This window comes from Equus caballus, chromosome 16 (genome assembly GCF_041296265.1).
Source record: "Equus caballus isolate H_3958 breed thoroughbred chromosome 16, TB-T2T, whole genome shotgun sequence".
Classification (NCBI taxonomy): Eukaryota; Metazoa; Chordata; class Mammalia; order Perissodactyla; family Equidae; genus Equus; species Equus caballus.
Genome location: NC_091699.1, coordinates 70,782,474 through 70,810,142, shown reverse-complemented (window position 1 = coordinate 70,810,142; position 27,669 = coordinate 70,782,474). Strand labels below are relative to the sequence as shown.

The 27,669-nt window shown below is 37.7% G+C and overlaps 1 protein-coding gene across 4 annotated transcripts in view; it reads left to right on the top strand.

Annotated features, from left to right (window-relative positions):
- Positions 1–27,669, top strand: part of LOC100061057 (ubiquitin-conjugating enzyme E2 E2) — a 343,291-nt gene that overhangs the window by 237,565 nt on the left and 78,057 nt on the right. For all 4 annotated transcript variants that reach the window (XM_023620859.2, XM_023620860.2, XM_023620861.2 and 1 more), the window contains exon 4: positions 27,212–27,344. In XM_023620859.2, the coding sequence (XP_023476627.2) occupies positions 27,212–27,344 (133 nt within the window). The remainder of the gene's footprint in view (positions 1–27,211; positions 27,345–27,669) is intronic.

The following is a 27,669-nucleotide window of genomic DNA, read 5'->3' as shown; positions in this document are numbered from 1 at the left end:
GGATAAACTGCTAACAACTCCAGGTTCCATGTGGGATGAGTCACCATGTGAGAGGAAGCAGAGGAGAGGAAACAGGGCAGCTGATGACCCCGAGAAGAGGAAATTCCTCAAACTGCCAGCAAGTACTCACTGGAAAGCACAGCAGGCCAATTCCAGAGTAGCCACTGAGGTTGGGTGGCGGTTTTGCAGGGTCTAATTCATAGGTGAATACAAGGGGACTGGGAAGCAATTCAGTTTGATGATGCTAGAGCAGTCTGGGCCTTATAACTACTTGAAGCAAGCAAACCTAAGCTCTTCCCAAACAAGTCCTTTCACTGAGGAAAGCTGCTTGAAGTAGAATCCAGATTGAGGATGACAAGACAATAGGGGAGAAGAGAGAAAAAGTCTAGATGAAAAGCAGGTGATGACAACATAAGGAGTCCCACAAAGTGGAAGGCCATTTTTTTTCCAATAGTTTTATTGAGATCATAATGGCTTATAACATTGTGTAGTTTCGGGTGTACATTATTGTATATCAGTTTCTGAATAGGCTTTATCGTGCTCACCACCAGTAGTCTAACTTTTATCCATCACAGTACATATGTGCCCAAGGTCATTTTTTTTAAATCACTTTGTGAAAACAACAGTAGAGAGAGTTCTAGAATCATGAAGTTAGACAAACTGTCCTGGGCTGTCGCTTTCAAAGTAAAGGTAAATTTATTTAATTTAAAAAAAATTTTTAAAGAAAGAAAAGAAAATTAAGGAAAGTTTTTCTAAGGAAATAGTAAGGAGCAAAATAATGTCCCTACACCAAAAACATGCTCCAAAAGTCTACAAAATAGATGAAAACTATAAACTATTATTTCAAAACAAAGTAAAAAAAAAAAGGTTTTTGATGATAGAGGATAGGAAAGAAAACATAAATCAGAATTAGAAAAGACTCAAAAAGTAGGTGATTAGAGAAAAATCCATGGAGTAGCATATTTAAGATACTCGAGGTTGGAAAACTTGAGCCAATTTTCTATCCAGCCAAACTTGCCTTCAAGTATAACTACCACAGACAAATAGTTATGAACACTCCAAGAATTGAAATATTGTTCTCATGAGCCCTTGCTGAGGAATCTACTACAGAATGAGATTCAGACAACCCTTTTCCCCAACCCCCCAAGAAAAAGAACAGCTGGAGAGACATCAGAGTAAGCGTTGGTGAAATTCTGTTGCCTGGCACTTAGGTAGTGGTCCATGTGACTGAGTTCTGGGCCCTGACAAGGGGTGGCAGAAATACAGAGTATTTCTAAGCACTATCCTCCACATAGTCTCTTCGCTAATTGGCCAGCTGGCTGCGAAAGATCCAACAAAGTATTCTTTAACACCAATAGAAATCACATGACTGTTATTCCAGATGTCTCAAAATAATGTCTATGCTTCTCTACTTTAAGATTACAATAATTATTAGACTCACCAGATTAGATTGAATTTTGTCATTTATTTTAATAAGGAAGCACATCTGTAACACCAAATTTTTGAACACTTTGAAACTATATTTTGACTGTTTGAAATCTGACCTCAGGAAAACTGATAACTGTTTTCCTTTGTAATACTACGCATTTTATGTTATACATTTAAAAACATTATTCTGAGAAGAGGTCCGTATGCTTCAGCAAACTGCCGAAAGAGTCATAGAACAAAAAAGAGGTTAAGAACTCCTGATTTAAATGGAAGAGTCAGCTCTCTAAATTAATAGGAGCAGAGTGCCTTCTCACCACTCCGTCAACTGACATTAAAAATGACTTGAGCAAGAAATAAACTTTTGGTGCATTTAAACGAACATGATAAAAAAGAAAATTTTTAAAAAACCAGTGTGGAGGAAATTTCTTACTTGATTTTATTGAAATGCTTTTGTAGAAAGAACATTAGTTTTTCTGAATGTTATAGTAGCTTTCTGTTATTCAAAATCAATTTACATGGTCCTTACTGATTACCCCAGAGTTCAAAAGAAGTACCAGCCTGTCTTCAGTTTTTGTGGTTGGGCAGACTAGGCCAAACTGAACATTTCTGTTACATGCCTGAGCCACACAGTGATTCTGGTTCTTACTTTAAAGTACAAATTTGGTTCAAAGTGCTCTTCCCCAAGGTGAATGTACTTACTTGTGGATATCAGACACAAAGTTTAGATTTAAACTTTACATGTGTAAACTTGTACACAAACTTTACATGTGTAAAGTTTAGACTTAGACATGTCAGATTTACCCGTGGTCATACAACCAAGGTAGCAGTCTGGGCTTGAACTGTGCTATTTCCACACATGTGATATTAACATTGTGTTATACCAACTCTCGTCTTCCATCTTCTTCCTCGTCCCTCCTTCCTTCCTGTCACAGGAGAAGAGGTTTTGGTGCTTCTGTCTTTGATTTAATCCTCCCTCTTGCCTGTGTGCATTGTATTCCATCCCCTCTTGCCTCCTCCTCAAGACACATTCCCCTCTGCCCCTTCACATCCAGACTTCCAGGAAGAGAAACACATTGTCTCTCCTTTAATATCTTTTATTTTGCATTCCTTAACCCACAACCAGAGGCAAGCATTTCACTTAAATTCTTCTTCTCTAAGTCATTAACATCGGTTTTTGCTGAAACTGATGGACTGTTCTCAATGTTGTTTTTCTTCACCACTCTGCATTACATTACACTGTACCACTTTCTTCCCCTTGAAGTGCTCTCCTCTTAGCTTCTGTAATATCATACTCTTCAGAATTTCCTCTCGTCTGGTTGTTCCTTCTAGTCTCCTCATCTTATGTCCATACTTTTAAATGTCAGTGAGTGTTTCTCATGAAAACTCCCTCCTAATGTCTCCCCTTTTGCACTGCTCGTTCTCTCATAACCTACCACTCCTGGGGCTCTAAAGACTCACTGGGTACTGTTGTCTCACCAATATTCTGTAACACAGCTCTTTCACTTGAATTTCATACCCAGCTGGACATCTGCACTTGCACGTCTTATGGGCCCTTCAAATTCAACATGCTCCTTTTGTGTCTCAGCTCTGAAATTCATTGACTTCTTTCCAAGACACGATCATTACTACCATCATCTTACACCTGGATTACTAGAAAGCCTTCTAACTGGTCTCGTGTCGCCAGTCTCAGCCCCTTCCTCATTGCTGTCAGAGTGATTTTTCTAAAATAAAAATATGTTCACATTCACTTCTCTTTCTAAAACCTGTCAGTGGTTCCAATGGGTTCCATTGCCCTCAAGATAAGTCCACTTTAGCATTGTGTAAAAGGTGCTTTCTTGATCTAGCTCTGCTTACCTTTCCAGCCTCACCCTTTGCCACAGCATCACGCAGTGCTTAGTTTTCTGAAAGAAACTTCCTCTTCTCTGTTGCCTCCTGGGCTTTGCCTGTGCTCTTCTCCTACCTGCCCTTCTTCTCTCCCCACCCTATCTTCCACTTTTCTCCTACTCTTGGCTAACTTGTTTGTATCTCTCAGATCTCACCTCTCATGACTGAGTTGAGGAACCTTTTCTCTCTCCTTCCCTAAGCACCCTCAACACATTCCTATTACAGGTAGCACTTAGCGGAGTGCATTGTAATTGCTCCTTGACTTCCCTGTCTTCCCCCAGTAGATGGTAAACTCTTGGAGAGGGCAGCTGTATCTTATCATCATGTCCCCAGGATCTAGAATCTGCATTTTCTTTTAATGGATGAACTAATGTACCCTATTAGGCTTTAATAAAGAAATTTTACTTTACTACAGTAGGACAAAAGCTAGGACACAACTAGTCTTCAGGATCCATACCATATCCCTCCAGTATTGGTAAGATTTCTGCCCTCTGGAAAGCTAAATAATTATATAAACTCTCTTGGACCTTTGAAGTAAATAGAATAGCCATTTTCCAGTGTGCTGAGTTGTAATAAGAAACACAGATTTCCCAAAATGTTAAATGTTTGAAAAGAATCTTACCTTTAGTAATTCTCTGAAAATTCCTGGGAGTTTTTGGAATTCTCTTTTTTTCCTTTAGAGCCTGGGAAAAGATTTTATTTTTCCTTCTTTCTTAAAGCTATGTATATATTTATTTTCTTTACCTCATGAATCTGGTTACAGTGACTGATTAATTAAAATGAATAAATGAGGAAAAAATCCAATTACCGTTATTATACAAGCACAAATATATTTGTACTTAAATATTGCCTAATAACAAGTGATGAAACCTCAGAAGACTCACAAATTTATCTAGTAGGCAGGTTGTGAATGCAAAACATTATCTTACCACTTTTTGTTTCTAGATGTAACGCCTAAAATTCCAATTAACATCATTGTTAGTTATCCTACCACTCATACATAGCTTTTAAATCTGCCTTTGTTATTCGTATGTAGAAGAACATAGAATTTTAATGTCCACAAATGCTTACAGCAGTTTGAGAGACAGGAAATAATACAGTTAAAACCTCTCTGACACTACCCAGTGTACGTATTCTTTGGATGTTCTCTTTCGCTTTTGTGGTGACCAGCCATTTTGTAAGTGAGCCTGGGTGTCGTGCTCAGTGTCTTTTCCTCTCTTTGGCCATTTTCTGGTCCATATCAGCCTCTGGTCTCTCCTTCCCATAAGGTTCCTTCTTAGGAGTAACCCTGCAATAATTGTCCTTGTTTCCTTGCCTTTACTTGATCTTCAGAGGTAGGTCTGTTTTTAGCTACTCATCACTGCTTTGCTCAGAGAACTGGTGCTATTCAAGCCCTCTTGATATTTCGGTTAGAGCATCAGGACAATCAAACTTAACAGGATCTCATCTAGATTATTCTGTTCTTGGTATGCTTCTAGTCTCACTTTTCCTACTCTCTGGAAGTAAGCATTTCTCAGAGCTTTTGTCTCTGAAACCACTTTTCTAATTGAAATCCTTTAGTTATGTTCTTAGGAAGAGTATCCCATTCTTTTTTCAGTTCTTCTTCCTTAATGTATTTCTTTTTGTCTGTATTTATAACTATTATTAATATGAAGCATAGTTAAATTGAATAAAATACATTTCTTAAAATTTTAATTAATAAGTCAAAACTTAAATCAGTTAAGGTTTATAAAGAAGCAGGAAGCTGCCAAGATATGCGTTTTAGCTTTTTCAAGAGTATATTTTTTAAGCATGATTAACCATGAAAAGGAAACAGGTCTTAGTTGTTTCATGCTGGGTTTCTCAGTGACACGTGCAACTCACCTTGAAATCCAGGTGAGCCGAGTTTACAAACATATTAGCAGGTCTTGAATTTTTTCCTGGCATTGAGACTGTTCTAGTAAAAGGAAGAACAGATTTATGTCTGCTTATTCTAAGAGAAGTATACTAATATGTGATAATATCATAACTACCAAAACATAGACCCTTCTCCACAACTTATCTTAATTACCATACAATGCCGCTGAGTTGGCAAGCCAAGCATTAAGAGTGAACCTGTGAATACTCATAATGTGTCTACAACAAGTCCAGCCTTTTTTAACGGGGCAGTTAAAAGCATGAATTGATGTGTCATCCACCATCTGATTAAGATTCGAAATTTAAAATTAGAGGAGTCACTTAGTTTGTGATGACTTATTGGGCTTTGGAAATGGACTGCTACCAACCCAAGCAAAAGCGTGGAATACCCAAGGATTCCCATTCACTATATGAGTTATAATGTATTTTATAGTGTTTGAAGCTTACCTACCTCTACCTTCCCTTTCTATTTTGTTTTCTGCATTGCCTAAATGACCCAGCAAAAAAAAAAATTGCTTTATAAAGTGGATTTTTGTTCCTTTATCCAACATATTTTTATCAATATTGGTTTGCCTTTCTCTCTACTAACCAGTGGGATTATCACCTGTCTGAGGTTCTTATTGCTGGTGTTTTGACAGCTTAGGTATTTTCCTGACGCTGATAGTGATTCTTTGGGCATAGACATTGAATATAATTACACTAGATACTGTAAGATTTATGAAATTGGCAGTAGATCACTAAAAGATACTGACCTACAATTTGAATTTAATGAATCTAAATGTTTTGATTTTTCGTTCTGTGTTCAACGTTTAATAAACTATTCTTTATTGCTTTCATCCTGTGAATTATAAAAACTGTCATATGAGTTGCTGCTACCCACATCATATGTAAAGTTACAAAAATAATCAAATTGGAAAGTTCCAACATTAACTAATTAGTTTAGTATTTCCAATTTAGTGTTGATTTAATTCTGGAAGTTTGAGTTAAATTCTTTATTGTTTGTTTTACTAAAAACATTCTCTATCTTTATTTTAACATTATTCTGCTGAATTAAAGAGAGATAATCATTAATAAAATTGTAATTTTAAAAATTACATTGTGAATATTTAGCATGCTCTGGTCACAAACAGTCTAATTGTGTTTGCAGTGAATAAATTGTTAGCCTAAAATAGAAAGAACTCTTACATGAATTAGGACAGAATTTCTCTTGATATTTTGCAGATCCTTAGCCAGCTGTGAACATACAACTAAATAATATTACACTTTACAGAGAAAGCAATGTATCATTTGCTAATATTTTTCAGAAGCTTCTGTATAATGGAACTTACAGAAGTAGATAAATTTCACAAAGTAATACCTAAATGTTCCACATATGTGATTTAGGTTTTGTTTTGTTTTTAATAATTTGGAATTACTGCCTTCACCAAACCTGTTTTATTGTTTAACATTATTTCTCACCATCAGACAAACTATATATTCGCTTGTTTATTTGCTTACTGTTGTCTTCCCCTCACTAGGATATAAATTCCATGAAATTAGGGACTTTGGATTTGTTCAACACAAAATCCACATTACTTAGAACAGTGCCCAATGTACAGAAGGAGCTTAAAATGTATTTGTTAAATTATGAGTAAATGTACAGGTAAATTAATTTCATTTTACATCATTTTTTTCTTTTTATTTAACATATTTTGAAAGAGTAAAATACCTTTTTTAAGAAGAAATCATGGTACATTAAAGCAATTAAATGTAAATTAAATTTGATGGATATGTTTTAGTAACTCCATGTTTGTTAAACTAACATTGTAAATGATAGTTTGTAGATTCTGTATTCTGATCCACCACAGTCTTTTGGGGAAAAATTAAAGGAAAAAAGTGTTACAGTGTACTTTATTCTCTCAAATTCATGAAGATACCAATCCTCTGATTTAAAAAACCCTCTTGAAACTGAAGAATATTCATTACCCAATGTAAAGAAAATTGTGGGTATCATGTGTATCCGTGAGTAATGCAGTTGGGTATGGTACAGTATCGCTACTCCAAATGGAGTGGGATGTGCCCCGAGCAGGTGCTTGGTCTCGGAAGCAAGGCTGAGTGACTGACTCTCTTGGCACAAAAGCCTCTGAACCCTTTAGTGGAGGATAGTTCAAGGAAGTCAAGTATGCCCACAAAATAGCATAATAAGTGTCATCTTACTATTTAGCTAGCAGTTTGCTGTTTGTATGTATTATCTTTGAGAAACATGTGAAACTGATGTGCTCTGCTTTTGGGTCCATTCACTAAAATAAACATTCTACAACTGGGTAATTTTCAATCATTTTTTGCCTCCATCCTGCAGTCTTACCCAGCTTCTTCAGATGGTTGTTGTTGAATAGCTGCTCTCCTTTTATATATTATTACAATGTATTTTATCTAAACAAAATTAGGTTTTATATTTATCAGGGCTTGAACTGGAGTACGATGAGGAAATTCAATTCTTTTTAAAATATAGTAGTAAATTGTACTACTAAATGTGTGCATATCACATTTTAGTGGTACCAAACAGCTCTCTTTCACTCCAGTTTTTTTTCCTTATCTTTCTTTTACCTTTCACTGCCTCCTTTCTCTCTTCCTTTCTTTTCCTCTTTCTTTTCCTATGTGTGTATATTCCCAAGAGTAAATGAGGGGATAAATGGTCAGATACACCAGTATGCTGGAGTAACTTGCCCAGTCAGTCCCGTTTCTTTACCAGATCTCTCCCCAAAACTTATATTCTTTCTCATTTCCCTTCTATACTGATCTCCTTTATATCTCTATGGACAGACATTTGACAGGCAGATATAAAAAGGAAAGAAGATACTTTGGGACTGCTGTGCTAAAAAGTGGTTTTACTATCAGTAGTTATATTGGAGCTATGGTGATGTCAGTGATGCGTTCTCCACTGCTTATTTACAGAAAGTCACAGGAATGGACATCTGGACAATTTGGAGTGTGACATAGCCTAAAGAATTGATAAGTGACCATTGACCAAATCTAAACTATTTCTAGGGTTTTTATATCATTTCTCTTGAGTATTCAGTTGACCTATTGAGTATTCAATTGACAAATCTTTGGATAGAGGGGAGATGGGTTTGGAAAATTATTTTAAGTTACTAAAATATCATGATCTAATGCACTGGAAAGTAGCTACTGGCATCCCAGCTAACTTTTCTTTTACTGTATATCTCTTTTCACTGAGCTTAGTAAAGTGATAAATAACTAATATACCATGGAGTGATTGAGGGCTTGGGAGCAGAGGATCAAGAAAACTGAATTTGGACACTTTCACTTGAGTGTGTCTTAGAACAGATCCAGTCAAAATGTCTCCACTCTCACCTCTCCCCACATCTCTCCTCCCTAAAAAGCAGGTGATTTTAAATTTTGATACTTTACTAATACTGTTGGTGAGCAGTATCATATTACCAGTGTCATTAATAAAACAAGGGTATAGCTAATGTAAAGCATGTGACAGTATTTGGGGAAACTTTCCATGTAGAGCGATGAGTAATCATATACTTTCATTTAAAACTTCAACATATGTGCAAGCTGAACATTTGTACATACAGGAATTTTCTTTACAGGAAACCCAAGAAAGATATTGTCCTTGTCATTCTCAATATCAATTTTTTAATTAGCTTTTTATTTTAGAATAACTAGATTTACAGAAAAGTTGCAGAGATGGTACAGTGTTTCCATATACACATCACCCAGTTTATCAACTTAAGTTTTTATTTTATTGCTTTTTTAAAAGAACGGAGCCTAGGGGCTGGCCCGGTGGCACAGCGGTTAAGTTCACACTTTCTGCTTCGGCGGCCCAGGGTTAGCCAGTTGGAATCCCGGGTGCGGACATGGCAGTGCTTGGCAGGACGTGCTGTGCTAGGCATCCCACATATAAAGTAGAGGAAGATGGGCATGGATGTTAGCTCAGGGCCAGTCTTCCTCAGCAAAAAGAGGAGGATTGGCAGCAGATGTTAGCTCAGGGCTAATCTTCCTCAAAAAAATAAAATAAATAAAATAAATAAATAAAAGAACGGAGGCTAAGGAGACGTGACTACTAAATAATATGGTATCCTGAATTTTGGAATCCTAGAACATAAAAAGGACATTACATAAAAATTAAGATGTAGACTTTAGTTTATAATAAAAATAATGTGTCAATATTGGCTTATTAATTGTGACGAATATACTAATGTAAGATATTAATAATGGGAAACTGGCTGTAGGGTATATGAGCACTCTGTACTATCTTTGCAACACTTCTATAAATCTAAAACTTTTAAAATAAGAAGGTTATTTTTAAAAATATCACCCCACCACCCCACCCCCCAAAAAAGTTAACCATGTATTTATTCAGTATTTACTCTGCCCTCAGCACTTTTTGGTCAGTGTTACAAGTGTCAGTTATTTGTGAATTCACATATTGAATCAAAAAGTATCTGCTGTGTTCCAGACACTGTTACAGATGCCTAGGATGCAAAGATGAGTAAGACACCATACCTTCCCCCAAGGCACTCCAGTCTGCTAAAGGCAGAAGACAGCCTAACCTGAGATAAGTGCTGTAATAAAGATAGAAGTCAGAGCCTGTGAGAAACCAGAGGTGGGGATCATTTATTTTGCTGGGTTTGGAGTGAAACCAAGTATTACAAAATGACTAACTTTAAGAAAAAGGCAATGGACCAAACACCAAAGGAAATTTAACAAATACCTGATAATTAGAGGGTGATGGCAAAGGTATAGTGATGTTCTAAAGGAACGAGTAATGAGAACAACTGTATCCAATGGTGACTAATTACAAATAGAACTGAAAGATTGCTAGTCCCAGTGGGGAAACAAGTTCACTGTAAGCCAGCAGGTAGTTTTCTTACATCAAAAACTGATGTGGGATAGGAAGATATTAAAAATACAACCTGCAAGAACAAAAAAGTAGTATTTCTATTCTCCTGCATGAGAAATTTGTCTTTACTAAAATAGCAAATCCAATTCTGTTCTCTTTTGGTCATCCTTTTACCTGTTATATGCAGAGACTTATCTTGAAGTTAGATATGCAAACGATTAGAGAAGATTCAGAGAACCAAAAGAAGCATAAAAATGGAAACTAAAAGTCATTTTGAAAGCTATAAAATTGCTTAGTTCAGAAAAAAGATTTCTACCCCCCTAACTTTCCAGTAACTGAAAGGTAATTATCAGAAGGGCACCAACAATATGGTTTTTTGAACAGAAGTAAAGGAAAAGGCCTCATATTTAGCAAAATAAAATGAAGCATAAGAACAAACTTCCCTAGTGTAGGCAAAATTAAACATCAGTAATGGGAGAAACTGTTCTCTTTGATTTATGGGTATGCTCTGGCCTTTGTTGAAATTCTAGAAACAGAAATCATTGTTTCCAAATATTCAGATAAATAGGGTACTCTTTGGTTTGTATATGATATTAGATACCAATAACATTTTAGCAAGTATATAAAATATCAATGACTGTTTTGTGATCTTAACACATAAATATGACAGTTAAGTTTGGGTTTGGGTGCCCAAAGGAAAATTAAATCCATCAAAAGCAAAGCAAAATCCCAGCTGGCATAAGCATTTGGCGGATTCAAAGAAGATAGGGTTTTCCTGTAATATATTCTATTCTCAGCCTTTTGTTTCAGCTTTAACGTTTCTATCCCTTCAAATGGTACTCCAGCCAGTCCACCTGCATCAAATGAATAATAGCTTTTTATAAGTGGTAGCAATTTTTTTTATGTAGACAATAAGAGTGCCCATCTTTAGAAGCAGTTTTTTTCTGTAGAATCAGACTACTTTTACTTTTTCATTTGAACTAATTACTGGGTACTTCCAGAGCTTTGCTTTTCATATACTAAGTATATTGTAGTCACACTATGTCCTTAGCATTTGTTTCGGTTTATAAAGAATACAATTAGCCTTTTTAATGCTTAGTTCAGTCACAATTAAAGCTCCAATAATAGTTAGGGCTTGGTCTTTCCAAGCTGAGAAGGTGTCTTTAATTATTCATTCCTCGGTTTGTTTCTTACAGCAGCCTCAGCTGTGCTTTATTATTCAGAGGTTAATGCAAACTGAGAAGTGGGTAAATTAAATCTGCTTGGCAGCCAACAACCCTACATATTAGCAGACACTGTAAGATGGGGATGGGCAGCGCAAGTTATTTCCACCAGTGTAGCGCTGCCAAAAGCAAAAACCACTAAATCCCTCAAAGATAGCCTACACTGACAGGAATTATTAAGGGATACTACAAATTGGTGGTTCTTAAGTAGCAGGTCTTCGGTAAAATCTATGTTTGTTTTGCTTACAAAGAGAGAAGGCAGTGGCTGAAATCTGAAAGGTAATCATAGCTTCTGTAGAAAATTGATGTAGATACCGTGACTAATGAACTTTGTATAATATTAGATCACCACGTTGAGTGCTGGAAGTCACTTCTGTAAATGTTTTACAAGGGCAGACTGCAAAATCTCACATGAAAGCAAGGGCATAATGGACTATCCTTAGACAACTAACCAGTATGAAAGAGCTGTCATATACTCCACCCCTGTGAGTGTTGTGAGGAACAAAATGTTTCTAGAGCCTTTCATTTACTTCCCTTTTAAAAACGTGTTTGTTTGGGGTTTTTTTGTTGGTGAGGAAGGTTGGCCGTGAGCTAACATCTGTTGCCAGTCTTCCTCTATTTTGTATTTGGGGTGCCACCATAGCATGGCTTGATGAGCGGTGTATAGGTCCACACTCAGGATCCAAACCCGTGAACTCCTGGGCCACAAAAGCAGAGCATGTGAACTTAACCACTATGCCACTGGACTGGCCCAAGTGTATTCTTTATAGCTGTGGAATCAGAAATCGTGTAGATTCTTAAGGATGCCTGGTAGAAATATTAGCACAAATGATGTGGGGGCGTAAAAGGCATAAATCAATAGATTTTGTGACTACACCAAAAGCCAAAAAGTAACTTCTTAGTCTTGTTTGGTTACCGATTCTCTCTTCACCAGGGTGTTTTGTTTGGCTGGTTTATTAAAAACTCATCTCTAGCTGGGGCAGCACTTCTGCCAAGAGCCCCCAGAGCTCAGTCAAGTACCTTCCATCCCTTGTCTGTGGAGCAGATAAGATAGACAGACCTATGCTACCTGCCGTCTTCTTACTCCCTTTGACCAAAAAACCCATCTATCTTCTGACCTTTGCTGAGGGGCTGAAGGGAAGAAAGAAGGATAGGAGATAAAATCTCTGCATGTCATCGAAAATGTGGGGTTTTTTTAACACAAGCCTGATGCTTTCATGAAAGCCACTGTAAGTTATTAGGAAATCCAGGTTTATGAGATTAAATAGGGATTGAAGGAGGATGAAAGTAAATGGAGTGAACTCATTTGAAAATAATAATCCCGTCTCACATAGTTGTGGTGAAGGGTAAAGAAGATGATGCATATGAAAGTGCTTTGTGAACTCTATAAACCTATCCAGAGATTAAATATTGTTAAATAGTAACTAAATATTATTATATAAATATTGTTAACTAAGTGCCTACATGATGTCAGGGTTTACATGTTTTCTTCAAACCATAATACCTCTAATCTGGTTTTTATTTGTTGTACTTATTTGTAATTTTAGTTAATTCTAGTCTCTTAAACAGAAATGTAGGGAGCTACTGCTGGTGCCATTTAGTTTATTATCAGTGCTGCCATGTCTTCTGTTTCTCTTGCTTCCGGTCTGTGGTAAGCTTTGTTGTCAGTGTTTTCTGGGTAAAAAGATGAGCCTTTGAATGAGACAGTCCTAGGTTTGAAACTCAGTTCCACCATTTGCTGTGTAAGCTTTGTCAAGCCACTAAACTTCTTTGAGCCTTAGTTCCAGATGACAGTAAGTTTGCAGAATGGTAATAATTTGAAGCAATGTGTGTTAATAGTAGTAGTTACCATTTTTTAAAACACCCACTCTTTGCCAGCCCACTGTACTTGACACTTTATATATATCTAATTCTTGTGAAGCCCCACAAGGTAAATAATGTTCCCTTTTATAGATAAGACAACTTATCTGATGCTCAGAGAGGTATGTCTGACATATAGGAGATGCTCAGTATATGATGGATGATGTTACATCACATAGATTTCACTGTGTGATCCCTACTTGGAACCTCCTGTCAGTGCCTGTCAACATTTTATGTACATAGCAATCACCTGTAGATCTTTTAAAAAATGTAAAATCTGGTTCAGTGGGTCTGCGTAAGGCTACTCCTGTCTGAACCACGCTTTCAGGCCCTCAGTGTCTCCATAGTCTGTGTTTGTGGTTCTCCATCCCAGGTGCTCGCTGAATTCTGATTCGATTGGTTTTGGGTAGGACCCAGGTTTTTTTTTTTTTGAAGTTCCATAAGCAGTTGAAACTTTTTTTTAAAACACTGGACTGCCTTTATTCAAAGAAATCATGTGCTGAATATGTGTGTGTGTGTGTGTGTATAATATGAAAACTAAGTGGCGTTTTTCCGGTTGCATATCATGTGAGGAGGGAGCAGAGAGATGAGTGATCCCAAAGACCACACTGGAGCCCTACAGCTCCTAGAAGCAACACATTTGAAAACCACAGGTCTCCAGAATACATTTCCAACTCTCTTATCGTGGCATTTCAGGCCCTGTCCTACCTAACCTCAGTCACCTGGCATATTTGCTGTTCTCCCAGCGGGGTACCTGCTTTGTTCCTCCCAGCTTTTTTTCTATGCAATGCCTTTAACCTGTTATGCCCCATCTTCCTCTACCTGTTGAAATCTACTTTATCTTTCCAATACAGCTTAATTGCCATCCTTTTATAAAAGCTTTCCCTAGAGAAGGTGCAGTTCATGTCAGAACCACCTGTGGGATGTGCTCAAACCGCATGCTTACCCTGAGAGAGTGTGATGTTTCTTTTTCTTGGTCACTGCTGAAATGAGGTCTGGTACTGCCATGCTGTAAGGAAGCCCACCCAGCAGGAAACAAAGTTATTTTCACAGGGCTCCCATGGCATCTTGATTTTGAATCCCATGGAGTACATTCATCTTACCTTCTCTCATGTGGCCCAGATGGGAAGCCCCTTGGGGATCAGGACTGGTTTTTTGTTTTGCCCAGATCATAGTACAGTGCCCTACACATAGTAAGCCATGAGGAAAAGATAGGGAACTATTGAAAATAAGTCTCAGCACCCTACTGCCAGTATTTTTATCTTGTGGAGATCTTGATCTCCTGAAGTAATCATAGAGAAGTTTTGAATTAAGTTTGCTAAACACCAGCTCATATTGGCAATCAGTCAATGTCTGTTAGTGCTGGATTATTATTTACAGTCTGTTTCAGCCACCTAGCACCTTTCTTCCCCACAGGGCTGACATTTAGCCTTTCTTCTCCTAAACTTGGGGGAAAAAGTGTCTCTATATTTTATTTGTTTTTGTTGAAGTGGTAATGTGTGTGTATTCTGGAGGTGAGAGGATGAATTTTAAAGCCACTGTTATAGACCTGGCCTGGTGCTGTCTCCTATGTTGTTATAGGATGCAAGATGTAAAACTGAAGCTATTCTTTACTGAATTTTAAACCAAGAAAGGTGGAACTTATCAGTCATTGGTCAGTTTCTTTCCTGAGCTCAGTATTTAATGGAGAGAAGTATGGGGGGCAGAGAGAGAGATTACCATACAAGATGTCATACAGCAGGGATAGAAAAGGGAAATTAGAGCCCCTAAGATAAACTCTTTCTGTTTCCGTGTCTTGAGTCCTGGGGTAGAAGAAGAGGTGAGCTTCAGGAACTTGAGTTAACCCTAGTAGTCACTCACTTTCCTGATACTAATAATAGCATAAATATATATAGGCTGTACTGTAAGCCAAACACTGTTTTAAGCTCTTTACATATATTAACTCATTTAGTGCTCACATCAGCTCTCTTTCAGTGATGAAGGAACTGAGACAGCAAGAGGTTAAATAACTAACTTTAAGTCACATAGTAAGTGACAGAGCTGGCATTCAGACCCTGGCTCTCTTGAGCTGAAGCCTGCTTGCTTACCACTATGCTATACTAATAGACTATTGTTGTCTAAAGAGGTTTATTTATTGCTTTTCCATAAACCTTTATTAAGTGCACGTACAGTTCGCTTTCGCTGTTAGTCTCCTGGTTGACTTGTTTCCTCTCCCTCCTCTGTGCTAACCTTGGCCTCCAGGCAGCCTGGTGGAAGAGAACAGTGACGATGGGTCTTGGAGGCAGATAGCAGTGTCAGGGATACAAAGAAAAATCGCGCAGGTTGTAGGATGTCACAGCTGACCTTTTTTGGAGTAAGATGGGCAGCTGTATGAAGAAATTGTTTACCATTTCCCTATCCAAGAAACAAAAGATATTCTCAGCCAATGAAAAGTGTATTGAGTATATTGGAGGCATTTATTAACCTACTTGGGAAACAAATTTGCCTTTATAGCAACTCTGTATACTACTAGTAAACAAATCTTAACTTTCAAATGGAATTTTTACTTTGATACAGTATAAATGTTAGAAAGTAATAAAGCTGTATTTGGAATGATACCAGGGAACTTTATGTTCTTTCTGCTACGAGTGTGAACATTTTTGAGAACTAAAAAGTGTTGAGGGGGATGTGGCTTCCTGAAAGCTGTGTAGGGGCAGCAGTGGCTTGCACTCTTGTCAAAAGCTTGTTTAACCTGCCCGTAAGATCAGTACACACGTTAGAGCTCTACAGCCTTCCTGTCTAACACGTGTGGGGGAAATTTTAAATAATAAAGAAACGTTACTTGCTATGTGGGCTAGCTCAAGGTGCCAAAATTGTTCTTACAGTACAGATAAGAGAGGCTGATTCTGGAAGCCCTGAGTACCTTTCTTTTCATTTCTCACAGAGAATGGAGAAAAATCACGAGAGTTGGGGTGGGAGGTAGACAATAAAAGCAGTGTTGCAAGAGGTGGTAGGTTTGCTACAGACTAAAGAGAGTAGTCAAAGATCACTATTTCTAGTTTGAAAAGTTGAAGAAAAAAAAAAAAGGAATTTGATAGCTGAGGTAAAAATGGCTGTTGACCAAACTTCTGAATCTGCTCCTTGAAGCATGCCCAGAATGAAAAGGTAAAAGAAAACCCAGATAGTGGTCTTGATCTCTGGTCTCCTATCTTAAACATGGCAGTTTATCAAAATGTTAACCATACAGTTTTTCCAGTTGAATCTTCATATCTGAGTTGGCAGCAGTTGTGATGTAGTAAAAGCCTCTTCTTAGGATCAGAGAGCTCAGCTTTTCTTCTGTGAGTGTGGTCTTGGGCAAAGCACTTCATTTTGTGGACCTTTAATTTTATCACTTTTTTTTTATTTTTCCTTTTTATCCCCAAAGCCCCCTGGTACATAGTTGTGTATTTTTAGTTGTAGGTCCTGCCAGTTGTGGCATGTGGAATGCTGCCTCAGCATGGCTTGATGAGTGGTGCCATGTCCGCACCCAGGATTTGAACCGGCGAAACCCTGGGCCGCTGAAGCAGAAGGTGTGAACTTAACCACTTAGCCACGGGGCCGGCCCCCAATTTTATCGCTTTTGAAATGAAGGCTTTGGATAGAAATGATTTTCAGTGGGGGAGGAGCTTTTCATTTTTTCATATTATCCCTTCCTTTTCCCTTCCTCCTCCCCCATATACATGCCAAGAATCACTTTTTTCTGCAAGAAGAGAGTATGTTGAAAAGGAAAAAAAAGGCTGAGGATAACTCAATTAACTTATTTCTGGAGTCCTTTCAGCTGACTAAAGGATTAAAAATTCTATAATTTAGTATTTTAAGTAAGTCTGATTGATTTTTATGCCTAATTGTCTAACTCAGTGGAATTCCAGTCCAGTTCTAATGCTTACTTCTGTGTTATGAAGAAGTTGAGCTAGATGATTTCTAAAGTCTTTATAATTGTAATCTTATTTCTAACAGGCCAGCCCTGATAGTCTAGTGGTTAAGATTCAGCACTCTCACCTCCTCTGCAGCCCAGGGTTTGTTTCCCAGTCAGGGACCTACACTACCTGTCTGTTGGTTGTCATACTATAGTAGGTGTGTGTTACTGTGATGCTGAAAGTTATGCTACTGGTATTTCAATTACTAGCAGGGTTACCCATGGTAGACAGGTTTCAGTGGAGCTTCCAGGCTAAGGCAGACTAGGAAGAAGGACCTGGCCACCCACTTCTGAGAAGATTGGCCATGAAACCCTGTGAATAGCAGTGGAGCATTGTCTGATGTAGCGCTGGAAGGTGAGAGGAGGGCACATAAAGATCGAGCAGGGCTCTGCTCTGCTTTGCACAGAGTTGCTAGGGTTCAGAATTGACTTGACAGCACTAAAAACAAATTTATAACAACCCACATACATAAAATAAGATTTGGTTCTTTTTGATTCTGTGACTTATCTTTGTGCTTACGCGTGAACAAATGTAGCTCAGAAAGAAAAGGAAGATTATATAGTTTTTCCCTGTAGTCTTCCTTCCTGCTTCACAGTTTTTCTGCTTCTCTCTGCTCACTGTTTCGCAGTTATGTCTCTTAAAGTTTTAAATCTGTTGCAAAATTGTCCACTCACTGAGCTATATCACACACTGGGAAAAATAAATACACACACACCCCTATACATAATATAGAAAGAGGCAAGGAAGGTTAAGATGTCATAAACTTACCGAGGGAATCTTCCTTCCTCAATAACTTATTGAAGACTAGTTTACTCACTGAGTGTACTATCTTGCTAGCCTACTACCTTCCCTGGGAAAAGAAAGTACTATGATTATTAAGCAGTATTATTTTTTGTTTAAAATCCTCTTTTCCTCCCATTTCTTTCTCTCTGCCAAGTTGTTGACACTGTTAACAAAGGGTACAAAGTAGATGACAGTAGTAACTGTAAAGTAAGATTTGGTAAAAGATAAGTATAGTCAAATGAAATCATTTGTTTTTTCATCTGTCCATCTCAAATCTGGAAAGTATGATTGAGGGTATAGAAATTCTTCCCATTTATTGAGCACTCATTGACCAAAAGTATAAAATAATTTTTTTTCTTAGAATTCTTCAAGAATAAGGACCAGACCCATAAGGACTAGAAAGAAACTGTATGAAGGGGGAAATCTTTTTTTTTTTTTTTTTTAAGATTTTTATTTTTTCCTTTTTCTCCCCAAAGCCCCCCGGTACATAGTTGTATATTCTTCGTTGTGGGTCCTTCCAGTTGTGGCATGTGGGATGCTGCCTCAGCGTGGTTTGATGAGCAGTGCCATGTCCGCACCCAGGATTCGAACCAACGAAACACTGGGCCGCCTGCAGTGGAGTGCGCAAACTTAACCACTCGACCACAGGGCCAGCCACTGCAGGGGGAAATCTTAACATCCAGTTCTGCTTGGAGCTTAGTATATGAAATGGGTCTTTTCTATTGGCACCATTATATCCTAACTTCCTAAGATGTTATAGTACACTTTGATGGCATTGGTCTTTTTAAAAATATTACTGGATACAAACATAGGGAACCTCAGGAGTTCCATTCTCCATTTGTCTTCTCAAGAGCTATGATCCTGGCCTGTTTTCTCAACACCTTCTTGGCCACAGGAGATGCCCTTTCACTATCAGAATGAGTTCTTTGTTCGTGTGATCTAGATAATGTTGTTGCTTAGTATTCCTTCTTTCCCTAGTATTAAAGGCCCCATAAATAACTGTTTTTATAATGCTGTGTTTGCATAGAATGTTACCACTTCCAAAGAAGAACTTAACCTTTGGGACTAATGAAGATGTCCTGGAGGACAATGCAGATAAGGCCTAAAGGACGAATAGAATGCTCAGACCTGCAGAGCATCTAATCCAAAAGCCAGTAGGCAGTAAAGAGCCCAGCTCCCTTGCAAGTTCAAGTCATTCAAGTATGATTGGAGAATGGAGTTTGAGGAGAGGGAGGGATGAAGCCAGAGATGTAAGCTGGAGCCAGATCTTTGTGAAAGACTTTGGATGCTACAAAGGAATTTGGACTTGATCTTGAAGGTATTAAGAAGTCAGAGAAAGCAGGGAAACAAAAGTTCCTGTTTAAAAGATTTTCTAGAGATTGTCCTCTCTGCAGTTTGGTGGTGCGATTGGAGGAAAGCAAGACTGGAGGCAGAGAAGCCACAGACGATGCTGGTGCCGTCGTCTGAGTGACAGCTCATGCAGCTGGTAGACAGACAACAGAGATATTATGGAGTAAGATTTGGGGGAATTGAGAGGAGGAGAGAAGGAGGAAGCATAGTCAAGGCTGACTCTCAGGTTTCTGACCGGACTAGAGACTCTGTAAGTGTTCGGTAGGTTGATTGTCAAAGGTGGATAATGAGAGAATTTCTCACTGGAACGAAGGTAAGAGAACAAGGTGGCTGAGGGAAGAGACCCTTAGGGAGGCAGATATTCAAGAGGTGTCGTGGAAGAAAACAGAAGAATTGGAGTAGTAGCCTAAATTAGAGGGAGGCTCTTGGAGAGATACCTGGGCAAGGGAGTTTTTCAGGAATCAGGGTGGAAGCTGCAGAGAGTTTCGGTAAAATGAAGACAAAAAGCTCTGTTGGATTTAGCAACAAATAGGTCAGCCCATGGCTTTGAGAACACTTGGAAACAATTTCCTCCTTGAATCTCCCCACCCCCACATGTTTTTTCTCGTTTCATTCAGGCAGTTTGGTGGCATTTCCCCTCTTCAACTGCCGTTTTTGCTATCCTTATCTGTAACTGATCTGGGCCATATTTTCTTTTCTTTTTTTTTTTCCTACTTTTTTTCACCAAATCCCCCCAGTACATAGTTGTACATTTTAGTTGTGGGTTCTTCTAGTTGTGACATGTGGGACGCCGCCTCAGCATGGCCTAATGAGCAGTGCCATGTCCATGCCCAGGATCCAAACCGGCGAAACCTTGGGCCACCAAAGAGGAGTGGGCAAACTCAACCACTGGGCCACAGGGCCGGCCCCCATATTTTCTTTTAAGGGATGGGAACTACCCTTTCCTTACAGTCTGACACTAGAGAAACACATACATTTTTACCTTGTAAGCCTGAAGCTCAGTATTCCTGCAGCTATTTACTTGTAAAGGGACTTTGGACATAGGTGCAACGTATCATTTGTGTGTTAACACTGTGCCTCCCCTCTAGAAGGGATGAATTCAGCTACATGGAGGCTGACATATAAGCAGGGATTGCTAGAGCTCCTGAGAAATCGTCTTGGAGCCAGGATCCCCACATTGCCTGCGCATCCTTCCTCTTCACCTCTCTCAGAATCAGTGTTAAACGAAAAAGAAGCAGACACGGCCAAAACTCTTAGTCTTAGAGTCATAACTGTGGCATGCACATTGAAAGTATTCAGGTATATTTAAAGCATTTTGTAATGTTAAAGACAAGGAGTGCTTAGTCCTTTTCAGCATTTTTATTGTAAATGTGTAATACTTCATATATATGTAAGGGCTCATTCACTGTAGGCAGCAGCATGGAAAGCTGAACACAGTTTGTAACGCTTCTCCAACAGGATTTCTCCAAGCAGCAACTTTGGACCTTCAACTAATTTGTAATTTGCTAACTGATATTTGCATTTTGACAGATTTATCTAATTGCATTTTATTTTGAAATTGAACTCTGTTGTGTTTTTCTTCTTTAAAAAATAAAATCTGAAAATTAAAAAAATTAACGATATTGATCATTAAGAATACTGCAAGTGGGAAAACATTGCTTAATAATCTCGTATAAATAAAAATCCTAATGTTAAATAAACATTCCATTCAGTGAAAAATTGGATTTCCTGAGAGTAGCAGCTATGAATTCTGATGATTTCCAAAGTTCTTCCCTATCTAAGTACACATCATAAGGCTGGGTTGCAGGATGATGATGATGATTAATGCACAGGTCTTGGTAGCCTGTTTTCTAGTCCTGGGGTCTTGAAGCTCTTCGTATAAAATCACCAGACAGTTAACCTTTTGAGTGTGTTGGTGAACTTCTGTATCATCCACAAGGCATAACCACAACCACAATAGTAGCTAACATTTGGAAGCTTACTGTTTGGGCCCTTAAAGTCCCCGTTTTCCAAGCTCTGTGAGTACAGTTCTACTGAAACTTCACAGTTGCTCCATGAGGTTGCTCCATTTTGCAGATGAAGCAACTAAGGCATTGAAAGATTGCATATTTACCAGTGTTGTAGAGATTTTCAGTGGCAGGGCTAGGATTCACACAGGCAGGTATGGGTCAAAGCCTATTCATGTTCTTCAGCACCCCCTCTATGATACAAGTGTTCTCTGGCACCAACTTTTTTTTTTTTTTTTTTTTTTTTGGCGAGGAAGATTGGCCCTGAGCTAACATCTGTGCCAGTCTTCCTCTATTTTTTGTATGTAGGCTGCTGCCACAGCATGGCTTTACAAGCAGTGGTCTGTGCACAGGATCCAAACCCACAAACCCTGGGCCGCCAAAGCAGAGCACACGAACTTAACCACTACACCATCGGGCCAGCCCCCACCAACTTTTATTTGATCAACTTAAGGGCGAAGCAATCACTAAAAATATAAAACAGTCTGCAGCATCTGCTTCTTTGAGCCAAAGTATGTAAAAGTCCCTTCTTCTCTTTTGTATAAACCCAAATAATTCTAACATATTAAAGAAATATTGTGGTTGGTATGGGCTGCTAGAGTCTCTAGATCTACACTGTCCAATATATGTGACCACTAGCCACATGGAGCTATTTAGTTTAAATTCGTTAACATCAAGTGAAATTGAAAATCGACTTCCTCATTCTCACTAGCCTCATTTCAAGTTCTGAATGGCTACGTGTGGCTAGTGATTACCATTTTGGGTAGGGATAAGAGCTAGAACATTTTCATTATCACAGAAGGTTTATTGGACAGCGCTGCTCTAAAATAGTACTGTCAAATAGAAATATAATGTGAGCTGTGTAATTTTAAATTTTCTAGTAGCCACATTAAAAGAAATAAGAAGTTGGTGAAGTTCATTTTAGTATATTTTTAGCCCAATATATCCCAAATATTATCATTTCAATGTGTAATTAACAAAAAGTAATGATTGTTATAGAAATTTGATAATATTTTACGTTTTGCCTTTACAGCACATCTCAGTTTGCACTAGTCACTTTTCAAGTGCTCAATAGCTGCATGTACCATATTGTACATCACAGTTCTGAATTTTTATACCAGGATTTCTCGACTGGGACATATATCAAAGTAGGAGTGAGACAGAGGGCTGTGTAGTTCAAGAGCCACTGCTATAAGCTTTGGGATTGCAAGTGGTGCAGACATCCCATTTCTAAGATGAGAGAGGAGGCCAGATTGCTAAGACTCAAACTATGTATTAGGGAGGTAATACTAGTTTTAAATGCATTTTAAAACAATCTGTTTTCCAGATAGTTTGTTACTACTAGTATTTTCTTAAAAAGACACATTTTGAAAGCATAAACCAACTGAGAGTGATAATGTTAGCTATGTTATTTAATCCACTGTTAATAACTGCATAGACAGCTGACTGACTTCAAAGAACCAATGAAATTTGTAGTTTTGACTGGGAGCCAGATAAAACTTGGAATGGGCACAAATTGAATGTCAGTTTTCTAAAGATATTGCCCACTTTTATTTAGTATGTCCTGCCTTCTCCTTCTGAGTTCCTTCTTTGGTGGCACTATTTGGTGACTCCTTATTTAGCCTAATTATATAGCTATGATTATCATTCGTGGAAGATCACCTCAAAATTTCTCAAAGTAGCTCAGAGAAATTATATCTTCTTATTTGGGAAATGTGTCTGTGCACATTGTTTCATAACTGTATTCTCCTGTGTGTATTTTTTAAACTAGATTTCTTCATCTGCCTTGAAGTAATGTAACTACAAACCTATAATTTACTTTTAAGCTCTTCCTTCTGATAAACTTATCTATTCATATTGGGTCTAATTATAGCTCAGGGCATAAGCATGTGTATTATTCATATGAATGAGTGAGCCTGTCTGGCAGCAAGGGGCTGTTGCCAAAGCTTTATTGTCATCTGGCCTGACTCTGTTCTGTCTGTCAGCTTCAGGAGAGGTAGATAGAGGGGAAGATGGGGCAGGAATGCAGTATTCTGGTCCCTTAGAGCACTGCTTCTCAGTATATTTCAACACTTGCAAAAAACTTGGCTAACTGTGATTTTACCTTAGTTTTTCACTTAATCTTTTCTTTTAAATAAGAAATCAAACGCTAGAGAGAAAATTGATCTCTCCTTCATTCCCCGTCTCCAGATTTATTTCCTCCCATCCTCCACTCTACCTTTTCTCTCTTCCTTGGGCAACCACGGCCATGGTTATGCAGTTCGTTTCTTCAATTCATTTCTTAAAAGACTTTGACTTAGATATGTATCCATAAACAATATAAAATATTGTTTTGTTTCTATTTTATACAGTAGGATCACACTGTACATATGCTGCAACTTGCTGTTCTCAGATAACATTTTTAGATACTTTTTCTAACACATAGGTTATGAGACTACTAATAAAACACAAAACTCCTGAATCCACCATACATACTGAGAAGAAAACATTACCAGAACTTTTGACTCTCCTGTCTACTACTCCTCCACCCTCTGATTCCACCCAGGAAACAATTCTTTTGAACTTTGTTGTCGTTCATTTTCTTGCCTTACCACATATGTATGTATCCCTCAGCAATGTAATTTCTTGTTTGCTTGTTTTTAAACTTTGTAGAAACAGTATCATATTGTATATATTCTTTTTAGACTTGCTTTTTTGTTCAATATGATATTTTTAAGACTCATCCAAGTTAATCTATATATCTTCGTTGCTGTATAGTGTTCCTTTAGGTGAAATTTATCCATTTTTCTCTCCACGGACATTTGTGTTGTTTCCAACTTTGCTGTTCCAAATAGTGCTTCCGTGAAGATTCTTGTATATGTCTTGTGTACACACGTGTAAGAATTTCTCTGAGGAACGTACCTAGGAACGCAATTGCTGTGTTGTAATGTAGAAGTGTATATATTCAACTTCACTAGATAAGTCCACATTCTTATCCAAAGTGATTGAACACATTCATCGGCAATGCATAGGAGTTCTTGATTTTCCATATCCTCATCAACACTTGGTTTTGTCAGGCAAATATTTTTGCCTATGTATTTTGTAAAATAATATTGAATTGTAGTTTTAAATTCCATTTCCCTAATTTTAATGAGATTAGCATTTCTCGTAAGGTTATTGGCCATTCATGTTTCCTCTTTTTGAAATGCCTATTTATGTCTTTTCTAATGGATTGTTAGTCTTTTTCTTATTCATAGTCTTTTTCTCATTCATAGCAATTAGTATATTCTGGACATTAGAATCTGGTCAATTTTATATGTTCCAAATATCTTTTCTCAGTTTGTGACTTGTCACTCTCTTTAGTCAAACTGAAACTCTGTAACTTTAGACTTTTACATTTAAGTGCTTAATCCATCTGCAACAGAGTTTGGTATATTTATTGAAGTAGAAATCCAATTTCTCTATTTTGTAAATACGGAAACCGTTTTCTTAGCCCCATCAGTTCTGACATGTATTATATTTTCATATGTGTATGGAACAATTTGAGGAGTTTCTTTGTGCTTCCGAACGTTTTAGAATCAAGTTGTCACGTTTTATTTGTTTGTTTATTTATTTATTTATTTATTTATTTAGAGGAAGATTAGCCCTGAGCTAACTGCTGTCAATTCTCCTCTTTTCACTGAGGAAGACTGGCCCTGAGCTAACATCCATGCCCATCTTCCTCCACCCTATATGTGGGACGCCTACCACATTATGGCTTGCCAAGCAGTGCCATCCATGTCCACACCCAGGATCTAAACCGGCGAACCCCAGACCGCTGAAGCAGATCGTACACACTTAACTGCTGCACCACCAGACCAGCCCCTCAAGTTGTATTTTTAAAATATCTGTTAGACTTTTGATTGGAATTGACATTGGATCAATTTGAGGAAAATTGACATGCATAGGATACTGGGTCTTTCTACCCATAAACTTGATATCTCCCTCCATTTGTTTAATCCTACAGAATGTATTTCAATAAGTTTTATAATTTTCTCCATAAAAATCTTAGATATTTTTAATGAAATTTATTTGTAGGTTCCTTATATTATTAATACTATTGTAAAAGGTATTTTAAATTACATTTCTAATTTTGTTGGTGTATTGAAATGCGGTTGATTTTTGCATAATGATCTTCTATCCACCCTGTTGGCTAACCCCTTTTATTAAGTTTAATAATTTGTATATAGATTTTGAGAGTTTTTTTCTGTGTACCTAAATACTGCAAATGCTAATGGTCTTATTTCTTCCATGCCAATCCATATACCTTTTGTTTTTTTCCTTTGTGTCTTTTATACCTTGGTGACTATGATCTCTAGTATAATGATGATTAGAAGTGGATATAGTGGACATCCTTGTCTGGTTCCTCAGTTTATTTGTTTTTTTTAGATTTTTTATTTTCTCTTTTTCTCCCCAAAGACCCCTGGTACATAGTTGTATATTTTTAGTTGTGGGTCCTTCCAGTTGTGGAATGTGGAACACCGCCTCAGCATGGCCTGACAAGCGGTGCCATATCCGAGCCCAGGATCCGAACCAGCAAAACCCCAGGCTGCCACAGCGGAGTGCACAAACTTGACCACTCGGCCATGGAGCCAGCCCCTCCTCAGTTTTTTAAAGCATGTGCTTTTAATATTTTACCATTGAATATATTAGCTGCTGTGAGGTTTTTGGTAGATGCCCTTTATCAGGTTAAAGAAGTTTCCTTCTATTCCAATTTTGCTAAGAGTTTTATCATAAATGGCTATTGTCAAAGCCTATTTCGTGCTTTTCCTGAACCTATTGAGATTATCATTTTTTTCTAGTTTAATCTGTTAGTGAGGTAAATTACAGTAATAATTTTTTATCATTAAACTATCCTTGCATTCCCAGAATAATCCCAACTTGGTTAAGATGCATGCTTTTTTGATACACTGCTCAACAGTGAATTTTTTGTAGATATAAACTAATTTTGAAATGAGAGAATAGAAGCTAAATATTTATTGATGATAAAATCTTTCCCAAGCACCTTAACAGGATTGCCCACTTTGCTACAGGTGTGAGGAGAATTTCTGGCTATTAGATGTAGGTATCAGCTTGATGTAGCAGAAAGAACACTGAAAAACTAAATTAAAATCTCATTTTGCTGTTCTGTTCACCTAAGAGAATGAATACAATTCAGGTGGCTTGTGTGGGCCTTATTTTCCTCAGTTAGTTTCTCTGACACTAAGGTATATGTTTGCTGCTTGTGGCCATGTGGCATCCCTTTCTTTGCTATTAATCCATCATCATCCAACAAACATTTACTTACTAGGCACTAAAATCAAGGCAAAAATCTGTTCCCCATGGAACTTCTAGGGAGGGACAGAAAAAATAAACATTGCAAAACAGTTATAAAACAAAATGATAATCTTATCTTTGACAGACCATACTAGTTGTGACGTGGGGGGTGGAGGGCTAGGCAGAGATTCTTTGGGCAGAGAGAGAAAAAAGAGATTTTAGATGAAATATGATACTTGGGCTGAGTTTTATGGATAATGAATGTTTACTGATCTCCGTGAACCTCATTTGTGTTCTCAGTTCTTAATAAAGGAATTAGACTGGTTTTTTTTCTCTAGCAGCCCTTCTGGCTTTGAAAATCTCTCTTTTTGACCCTTTGACTATATCACTCTTTTCAGGACCTCACAAATAATTTTGTGCTTTACTAAATATTTGTGCTCCTGCCTCTGACCTATGGCCCTTAGAATCTTTTGTTCCATAGGTTTAGGGTTGTGAATGGCAAAACAGAATCTTCTTGGTTCTGTTTTATTAAGTAGTACCAACATATTTCATTTATAGAATATTGATGATATTGACATGAGTCATCATGTAGAATTAACCTATTAACTTTGTTGTGTTTTCATGAAATTGCTCGATTTACTGTTACCATAAATAGATTTTTTTTTAATTTCAGGCTTTATATAATCTCTAAGCACATTTCATTTGTATGTCTTATTTCAGTGCTGGACCCAAAGGAGACAACATTTATGAATGGAGGTCAACTATATTGGGACCCCCAGGATCTGTCTATGAAGGAGGGGTGTTCTTTCTTGACATTACCTTTTCACCAGACTATCCGTTTAAACCCCCTAAGGTCAGTATGAAGTATTCATCCGTTTTTAGCAATATGTATTGTTGTATATGTATACACATATACATATTCTTAAATATACATGTGTAGGAGTGCATGTCTATTCTGTTAACATAGACAGCTTCCCAGGGCTGATTGTATGTAAAAGGAAACAGAATGTGAAAAATTATAAATTATTCCCCCATGCCAGCCCTTTACTCATACTGCATTGTTTTTTTCTCCTTCTCTCTCAGAGTCTCCTTTCTCTGGTATGTGTTTTAATCTAACATAAGACAGCATGTTAGGGATGGAAGTAGGGGAGTGAGGTTGTGCAAGTGCCAGCCCTAGA